At 42.7% G+C, this 9,682-nt stretch overlaps 1 protein-coding gene across 1 annotated transcript in view; it reads left to right on the forward strand.

The window, feature by feature from the left end:
• The window catches only part of LOC308411497 (uncharacterized protein), an 18,223-nt gene extending 10,394 nt beyond the window's left edge, over positions 1-7,829 (forward strand). The window contains exons 11-13 of the mRNA XM_080905403.1: positions 6,255-6,396; positions 6,488-6,541; positions 6,622-7,829. Coding sequence (XP_080761529.1) covers positions 6,255-6,396; positions 6,488-6,541; positions 6,622-7,766 — 1,341 coding nt within the window. The 3' untranslated portion in view covers positions 7,767-7,829. The remainder of the gene's footprint in view (positions 1-6,254; positions 6,397-6,487; positions 6,542-6,621) is intronic.
• The last annotated feature ends 1,853 nt before the right edge of the window (positions 7,830-9,682 follow it).

Here is a 9,682-nt window from a genome sequence, read left to right on the forward strand (position 1 = left end):
GCACAGGCACTTATAGTGGTGCACTATTACAAAATGCTTTTACTCACAAATAGGGGGCTAAAGTTCATTCCTTGCAGTTTGATTTGTTTCTAAAACAATCAATACCAACATGAAACTGGTTTATAATTTTTTTCTTGTTCTTGCATTTCTTTTTTTTTTTTTTTATTAAAGTTTTTGCATCGACTTTTACAAAAGATAAATTGAACAATATGCCGTTTTCTTTTTAAAGAACATAAAGCAATATAAAACATACATTCCCACCTCATGATTATAGCAGTACCAGTGGGTGTACAAACAGAAAAAGGAAAAAGTCCAATCTAATAATACTAGTAACAAACCCAAGGGTACAAGACAACAGTTCCTGAGTGTACAAAGGAGATGTGGAGAGTATCCAGAACCCACACCCCCACACAGACACATAAAAACCAAAACACACAAAAAAAAAAAAAAAAAAAAAAAAAAAAAAACCACAGATGATAAGTGGTCAGCTTAGTGATAGGGATAAGTCAATTCTGTTAGAGAAAACAAAATATGTATAAAGTAGTTAAATAAATACTAGGGCGCAGGCACAATAGAATCCATATACTTAAACTTAGGCCTCTTACTTAAACATAAGATAAGAAAAAAATAAAATATGATAGAGTCTGAGCTGGCTAATTGGGAGCATTGCGAGACCGCAAAGTCTGAACATGGTCAAAAAAGGGTTGCCAGGTCTTAAAAAATTTGGCCGTAGACCCGCGTAGGGTGAATTTAATCTTTTCGAGTTTGCTAAAGTGCAAAACGTCTCTGATCCAGATTTCCCAGGATGGGACGGAAGGGGACTTCCAACATAACAATATTCTGCGTCTTGCCAATAAGGTGAAAAATGCTACCAGATCCGCTTGAGGCGTCGGCAAGGCAACTGAATCAGGAAGAACCCCAAACAAAGCAGTTAAGGGCACAGGTTGGAGGGTTAGCTGGGTGATCTTAGATAAAATCAAGAAAATATTAATCCAGTATTGTTTGAGGGATGAACATGACCAAAACATATGCATTAAAGAGGCAGGTGTTTGATGACAACGGTCGCAATCAGGGCTAAGATTGGGGTATATTTGAGCTAGTCTGGCCTTAGTCCAATGTATACGGTGCAGAATCTTACATTGAATCAGCCCGTGTTTGGCACAGAATGAGGAGCCATGGACCCGGTAAAGAATTTTATCCCAAGAGTCATCCTGAATCACACACCCCAGATCCTGCTCCCATGCCAATTTAATAGCCGAGATTGAAGAATTGCCAAAGGAGCATATTCTCCCATACAAACAGGAGATCAGGCCCTGTAATGAAGGGGGAGGCGATAGAAGGTTATCAAAGTCATGATAAGAAGGTCTAGATGGAAACTGAGAGGATTTCTCCTTAACAAAACTCCGGATTTGTAAATAGCGAAAAAAGTGACTTTTTGGAAGGCCAAATTTCAATGAGAGCTGTTCAAAGGAGGCAAATGTATTCTGAATGTACAGATCAGAAAAAGACCTAATACCCAAAGAGGCCCACAAATAAAAAGCACCATCAGCTAACGAAGGCTGAAAAGAGGGATTTTTCACAATGGGTGATTGAAGGGGAAAAAAGGTCAACTTAAAGTAACGACGAAATTGATACCATATTTTCAAGGTAACTTTGACAATAGAGTTATTATAAGAACCTGCACTCGGAGGCTGCTTTTGGGCATAAATCAGGGCTGGTAAAGAGGCTGAGACACAGGAAGAAGTCTCCAAACTGAGCCAGGCCGGGGCATTATTCGTGTCCTCCCCCTGTAGCCAATACCTGAGAATACGAATATTACATGCCCAATAATAGAACATAAAGTTTGGTAAAGCCATCCCCCCCATCTTTTTCGGTCTTTGAAGATATGTCTTGCGTATTCTGGGGTTTTTTTTGTTCCAGATGAACCCAGATAGAATCTTGTCTAATTTAACAAAAAAGGAAATTGGAATAAATACAGGGACACACTGAAAAAGAAAAGAAAATCTGGGGAGGATATTCATTTTAATTGTATTTATGCGCCCTGCTACAGACAGATGGAGTAGAGACCATCTGTCCAAATCCTGCCTAACTTTCTCCACAAGTGGGTCGAAATTAAGCTTGAAAAGAGCATGAAAATGACTTGTAATTTTAACCCCTAAATATGTGAAGTTGTCTGATACAACTCGAAAAGGCAGTGCTGTGCACTGATATTTCTGTGCAGCAGCATTCAGGGGAAACAGTTCGCTATTAGCAAGATTCAGTTTATAGCCAGAAATAAGGCTAAACTGTTCAAGTATTGAAAGTACCAAAGGGAATGAGGATGCTGGCTCTGAGATATAAAGAAGCAAGTCATCTGCATATAAGGAGACTCTTTGTTCTATACCATTTCTAAAAACCCCGGTGATACCTGGGTTTGATCTTAGCGATATGGCTAGGGGCTCAATTACGATTGCAAATAGCAATGGCGACATAGGACAGCCCTGCCTAGTCCCCCTAAACAGGGGAAAGAAGTCAGAGCATGTGCCATTTGTTTTGACAGCGGCAAGCGGGGAAGTATAAAGAAGTTTCAACCAGGAGATGAATATTTTACCAAAGCCGAATTTATCTAAAACATAAAAGAGGTATCCCCACTCTACCCTGTCAAAAGCCTTCTCAGCATCTAAACTGATCCCAAACTCAGGGCTGTTGGAGTCTGAGGGATTGTAAAGGACATTAAACAAACGTCTAAGGTTAGAGAAGGCGTATCTCCCTTTAATAAAGCCTGTTTGGTCCAGATTGATTAGAGATGGTAAGACTGCTTCTACACGCCTCGCTAGAAGTTTAGCAAGGATTTTATAATCCACATTTAACAAAGAAATGGGACGGTATGAGCCACATTGTAGTGGATCCTTATCCTTTTTTAGGATCAGGGATATAGATGCCTGCAGTAGAGAGGGTGGGAGGGATCCAACTTCCAGTGAGTGCTTATACATATTTATCATGAGCGGAGCCAGTTTAGGCATGAATTTACGATAGAACTCAACCGGAAACCCGTCCTGTCCGGGACACTTAGAACACTGCAGTTTGCTGATAGCTTGCATGATCTCTTCTACAGTTACTGGTCCCTCCAGCTGGAGGCTGTGTGTCTGATCGATTGATGGGAGCTTAAGATGATTGAAAAATGAGTCCAAAGCCTCCGTACTAAATGCACACTCAGACGCATAGAGAGATGAATAAAAGTCTCGAAATTGGTCATTAATTATTCTAGGATCCATAGAGACACCACTTAATGTCTGAATCCGAGGAATGGAGTGTGCAGCTGCTGCACTACGGAGCTGATGAGAGAGCAGTTTACTGGCCTTATCCCCATATTCATACTGGGAGTACTGACATTTCAGCAACATCTCTTCAGCCCGAGCAGAGGACAGGTGATCAAACTCAGTCTGCAAAGACAGCCTATCATTATAGACCTCTGGTGCCGGGCAAACGGCATACAACTCGTCTAATTGCGATATGCGTATTATGAGCTCGGACAATTTTGCTTTCCTTTGGTTTGCCTCAAAACCAGCATAAGATATAATATGTCCCCTGATAAAAGCCTTAAATGTTTCCCACAAAATAGAGGGTGATATTCCGGGTGTAGTATTTGTCTCTATAAATAAGTCTATCTTGGAATTCAGAAATGTGGTGAACTTATCGTCTGACAGCGAGCGTGTATTCAAACGCCATGGAGCTGGCGGAGAACATTGGCCCACTGCCAAATCTAGAGTCAACGGAGCATGATCTGAAATGACAATAGCACTATGAGAGCAAGAGCGAATCTGTGAAGTAAGTCGACTGTCCAGTAGGAAGTAATCAATACGAGTGTATGTATGATGAACAGGGGAGAAAAAGGTGTATTCTCTACGTGTAGGGTTGAGGAAACGCCAGGCATCAATAACAGAGAATTCTTTAAGGAACGTATTAATAATTTTGGAAGAGTTGGATTGCCTACCAGGCTTATTTGAGGATCGATCCAGCGGCCCGAGCCAGCAATTAAAATCGCCACCAAGAACCAAATAGTGGGAAGAGAAATCAGAAATTTTAGTGAAAAGAATACTAAGAAAATTTGGATCGTCCCAATTGGGAGCATAAACATTGGCAAAAATAAATTTAGTGTTCCAAATACTACCACTCACAATAATGAATCTACCATTCTGGTCCGCTATAACCTTAGAAGAAACAAATGGCACTGATTTGTGTATTAAAATAGCAGCACCACGAACTTTGGAATTAAATGTAGAGTGATAGAGTTGACCCACCCACCCCTTGCGAAGTCTAAAATGATCTGAAATTTTTAGGTGTGTTTCTTGTAAGAACACAACCTGGGCGCCCAAAAATTGCAAATGATGAAGGACCTTGCTCCTTTTAATAGGTTGGTTCAGGCCTTTACAATTCCAGCTACAGAACTTAAATGAGTAATCTGCTTGTTGATTATTAATATTTAATTGCGGTGCCATATTAAAACATAGGTTGAGAAAAGCCACAGCTGACCAATGAAAAACACGCAAAAAACAAAATCAGTGTACAGAACAGTACAACATAAAAACAAAAAACACCCAAACTTCCCCCTAAATGCTGAAGCATCTTCCCTAACAAGATGCGCGCACCCCTCGCTAAACACACCCCTGAGCACTTCCTCCCAACCATTCGAAGTCCCAGTTGAGTTTAAGCTCCGTGCATTACAAGGCAAAGACAAATCAAGGATTATATGAGAGTATATTAGAACGAGACACATCCTAAAAAAAAAAAAAAAAAAAAAAAAAAAATTATTTCAAAGAAATTAAGCAAGATGGACATATCAGCCCATGGACTAAGACACTTATGTACCCTGAGAGGCTGGGCCCCCCAGGATCTTATTGGCAAAGTCCGTGGCAGACGCAGGATCAGTAAACTTACGTATAACTCCATCTGGAAGTGTCACCCTCAGTTCCGCAGGGTAGAACAGGCAGAACTTGATCCCAGGACAGGAATGCAGAAGGCGCTTGACACCAGTAAACTGTGAACGCTTTTTAGCCACTGCAGGTGTAAAGTCTGGAAAAATGGAAATCCTTCTGCCCTGGTAAAGTAGAGGAGAATTTGCCCCTGCAAGACGTAGCAGCTGTTCCTTGACATGGAAGTAATGGACTCTAATGAGAAGTGGGCGAGGAGGCGTTCCCTCTCTGGGCTTTGACCCAAGGGACCTGTGAACCCGATCTAACAAGGGTGCTTCATTCAGTTTCAGAAGATCTTGCAGGAGATGGGAAATAAACTCCCTAGGGTTGGAAGACTCCAAACCCTCGGGGATGCCAACAAGGCGAATATTGTTACGCCTTGATCTTCCTTCTAGATCCTCACATTTAGCTTGGAGTTGTCTGACCTCCTCCGTTAGGACCTTTACAGCAGATTGAAGAGAAGTCAGGTCGTCACTGCAGGTTGTAGCTGAAAGCTCCAAATCTTTAATGGTAGTCCCTTGAGCATTAACGGTGGCCTGTAGGGTGGTTATAGCAGCTTTAAACTCAGCCTTCACAGATGATATTTCTGACCGCAGTGTATGGGTAACCGTGTCAATCTTGCATTCAAGCTTGTCGCAGATGTCCCGTTTCAGAGCCTCCAATGCTCTGGTAAATGTGGCTTCACCGAGCGGTGCGCCCGCACCCTGCTCGTAGCTGCTCTCTGTGATAGCCGCGTCACGTTGGGATTCGCGGCCCAGCTCCGGGCTCTGAGAACCACCCGCGCCGGCTTGACCCCGTTTTCGACGGTGCTCCCTCTTATCTGCCATTGTACAAAAAGAAAAATGAAGAGCAAATGGTGAGGCTTTTAGTGGGAGAACTTGATTGCCCGGACGCAACTGCTACGGTCACCACAGCCAACCAGGAAAGAAGCTCCTACGGCCTTTCCCAGAAGTTGTCAAAAGTAGGTTTCCCGACCTCAGAGAGTGAAAAAATAAAAAAAATAAATAAACGAGCGGATGCTCGGCGGCAAGAACGGTTATTTAGAGCCTACAGGGCTGATATAGTAAATGCGGATGCGTCTTAAACCAATATTTTTGTCATTGCTTTGCGGAGCCCCGGGAGACACGTCTTCACACCATAGTCTTCTTGCATTTCTGTGTGTTATATGTACAGGACAGAGAAACGGCGATGAGCTCATTACGATTACAGCACCAAATTCCAGTTGTTACATAACAAATCTGAACATTACATCTAGATGAGCTAAAGTAACCTTGTTTTTCTTTGTCAATCATCATTTTTCAGATGCAGCAGGCCTATGTAAGCCAAGACAAAGCAATGACTGTGAATAAGAGTTCAGAAAAAAGGGTGATTCACCAAACCAGATGCTTGAAGAGGCTCACTTTTCATCAATCAACTCTCTTTGAAGACACCATACCCAGATCTGGTAACTGGAAACCAGCAGCTGTAGTAAAAATACACAAGTTCAAAGAACTTTAAGGTGAAGTGGTATTTATTTATTTCTCATTTGGTCTTAGATAACAACAAGAAAGACCAAAGTGGAATGTCATCTGCAGCAATAATAACCTCAGGTAAATATTAACATTATATTGCACAATATGAACAATGTTAAGTTAATGAGTAAGTAAATGATTATTTTCTTAAAATAAAGAACAACTGGAGGAGAAAGAGATACAAGAAGAGTCTCTGGAGAAGATGAAGAGTGAAGACAAAGTAGGAGAGAGAAAAGAAAAAGTACAGCAGGAGCCTCTTAAGAAGATGAAGAGTGAAGCCAAAGTAAGAGAGAGAAAAGAAAAAGTACAGCAGGAGCCTCTGAAGAAGATGAAGAGTGAAGCCAAAGTAAGAGAGAGAAAAGAAAAAGTGCAGCAGGAACCTCTGGAGAAGATGAAGAGTGAAGCCAAAGTAAGAGAGAGAAAAGAAAAAGTGCAGCAGGAGCCTCTGGAGAAGATGAGGAGTGAAGCCAAAGTAGGAAAGAGAAAAGAAAAAGTGCAGCAGGAGCCTCTGGAGAAGATGAGCGGCAAAAGGAAAAGGAAGGAAGAAAAGATACAGGCAGAGCCTCTGGAGAAGATGAAGAGTGAAGCCAAAGTAGGAAAGAGAAAAGAAAAAGTGCAGCAGGAGCCTCTGGAGAAGATGAGCGGCAAAAGGCAAAGGAAGGAAGAAAAGATACAGGCAGAGCCTCTGGAGAAGATGAAGAGTGAAGCCAAAGTAAGAGAGAGAAAAGAAAAAGTACAGCAGGAGCCTCTGGAGAAGATGAGCGGCAAAAGGAAAAGGAAGGAAGAAAAGATACAGGCAGAGCCTCTGGAGAAGATGAAGAGTGAAGCCAAAGTAGAAAAGAGAAAAGAAAAAGTACAGCAGGAGCCTCTGGAGAAGATGAGCGGCAAAAGGAAAAGGAAGGAAGAAAAGATACAGGCAGAGCCTCTGGAGAAGATGAAGAGTGAAGCCAAAGTAGGAAAGAGAAAAGAAAAAGTGCAGCAGGAGCCTCTGGAGAAGATGGGCGGCAAAAGGAAAAGGAAGGAAGAAAAGATACAGGCAGAGCCTCTGGAGAAGATGAGCGGCAAAAGGCAAAGGAAGGAAGAAAAGATACAGGCAGAGCCTCTGGAGAAGATGAAGAGTGAAGCCAAAGTAGGAAAGAGAAAAGAAAAAGTGCAGCAGGAACCTCTGGAGAAGATGAAGAGTGAAGCCAAAGTAAGAGAGAGAAAAGAAAAAGTACAGCAGGAGCCTCTGGAGAAGATGAAGAGTGAAGGGGGAAAAAGGACTCTGAAAATAAGGTGCAATTTATTCCATTGCTCCCAGTAAGCCCAAGAAATGCCTTATTTGAGGGCTTTTGCATTGTATTTGTTTTTGAAGATCCCACTTTTTTATTACATAAAAGAGTTGTTAATAAAAAGTGATCATCTAATACTGTGTCCAATGAGTTACTGTCACGTTTATTTTCTGGAATCACAAGTGCTCTCAGACTTGACATTATATATTTCCACCATATGTGAGATCAGTCAAATTAAGAAAGGAGACATGCTTCTTGAAGAAGTAAAAGTCCAAGCTTAAGACATATTTTCAGTATGTAAATGTTGAAGTTTTGGGGTATGTTGTACTATACAGTCAAACCATTTGATGCCATTTGGTCCTATATCTACACAAATTTCAGTTGTAAAATCACAAGGCTAATAAGTTCACATAAACTTCATAACTTAATCAGAATGTACATAGAGGTCCTACCACTGGGGGAAAGACCAAGCACCACAATCTACCACATTTTCTGAACCACTTGCTCTCATCCACATAGGGAGCCGCATTGAACTTGTTAATCTAACAAAAGAAAAAGTGACCTCAATTTTGCAGCGGTTTGCAGATTTGTTCTCCCACCTGCCCGACTTTAAATGGTAAATGGCCTGCATTTGTATAGCGCTTTTCTAGTCCTTAAGGACCCCAAAGTACTTTACACTACATTCAGTCATTCACACACTGGCAATGGCAAGCTACATTGCAGCCACAGCTGCCCTGGGGGGCACTGACAGAGGCGAGGCTGCCGGCCACAGGCGCCACCGGGCCCTCTGACCACCACCAGTAGGCAAACATGGGGTTAGTATCTTGCCCAAGTATATTTGGCATGCAGCCAGGAGGCAGCCTGGGATCGAACCACCGACCTTCTGATTAGTGGCTGACCTGCTCTGCCACCTGAGCTACAGCCACCCCAGAAACTTACTTTGCTCAAAGAGCGCTATTTTGAAACACAGCCTGGGGTGATAATGCACTCATAGCCTGACTCGAGCACAACAGGCAAATTGTTCAGAAGAAAATGGGCAAAATGTTGAAACTGGGAGTGATAGAAGAGTAACACATTGTGTAGTGTTTCCTCACTTGTAGGGAACAAAGATCCTATGGAACGCCAGGACTGCCATAATGAATTAATTAAATACACCATTAAATAATTAATTAAATGTGGCAATAATTAATTAAAATCAGAAATAATTAATTACATAAATATTTACGACACATGTAATTAATTAATTATTGACACATTTAATTAATTATTTATTTATTTCACTTGGGTTTTTCTCCACATCACTTGCTGCTTCACCATCTGTAGCTGTAGCGCCACTGTCACCTCATCCGCCTGCAGTCACCCTTCTGCCATCTTCTTCACCGGCTGCTATGTCGCCACCTGGACCTGCCCTGCGTGAGCAGGAGCTCGGCGAGCCGGAGGAGCCCGCGAGGCAGCAAGAGGAGCAGGAGCACCTCAGCGAGCAGGAGCCGGAGCTGGAGCTCAGCGGGCAGGAGCTCGGAGAGCGGGAGAAGCCCGCGCCGCCAGCTGCGCAGCTCAGCGAGCCGGAGCAGCTCAGCGAGCCACCAGCTGAGGAGCCAGCGCCGCTGCAGCTCAGTGAGCCGGAGCAGTGTGTTTGTGTAGATGAAACTACAGGGTTATTTGCTGTGCAGAGAACTGGCCATGGGTTCTCTGTGCCAGTTCACGTTCAGAGGAAAACATGGGGGATGTCTCACAATATCAGATGTGAGCTGGAGGAATGTCAGCAATACCAGTTGCTGGCCCAGCGGAGCGGACTAGGCTTCAGTTTATGTGAGCACCTTCGCTCACTAGATTACTGCCGAGAAACTGTAAAGGAGGTTTTTCTTCAAGAGCACATCGTGATGGAAATGGTGGACCTTAAATTTTTTGGAGAGGCCAAAGCTGCTACATGCATAAAGAGACAGAAAGC

The sequence above is a fragment of the Rhamphochromis sp. 'chilingali' genome (genome assembly GCF_963969265.1).
Source record: "Rhamphochromis sp. 'chilingali' genome assembly, chromosome: 15".
NCBI classification, from domain to species: domain Eukaryota; kingdom Metazoa; phylum Chordata; class Actinopteri; order Cichliformes; family Cichlidae; genus Rhamphochromis; species Rhamphochromis sp. 'chilingali'.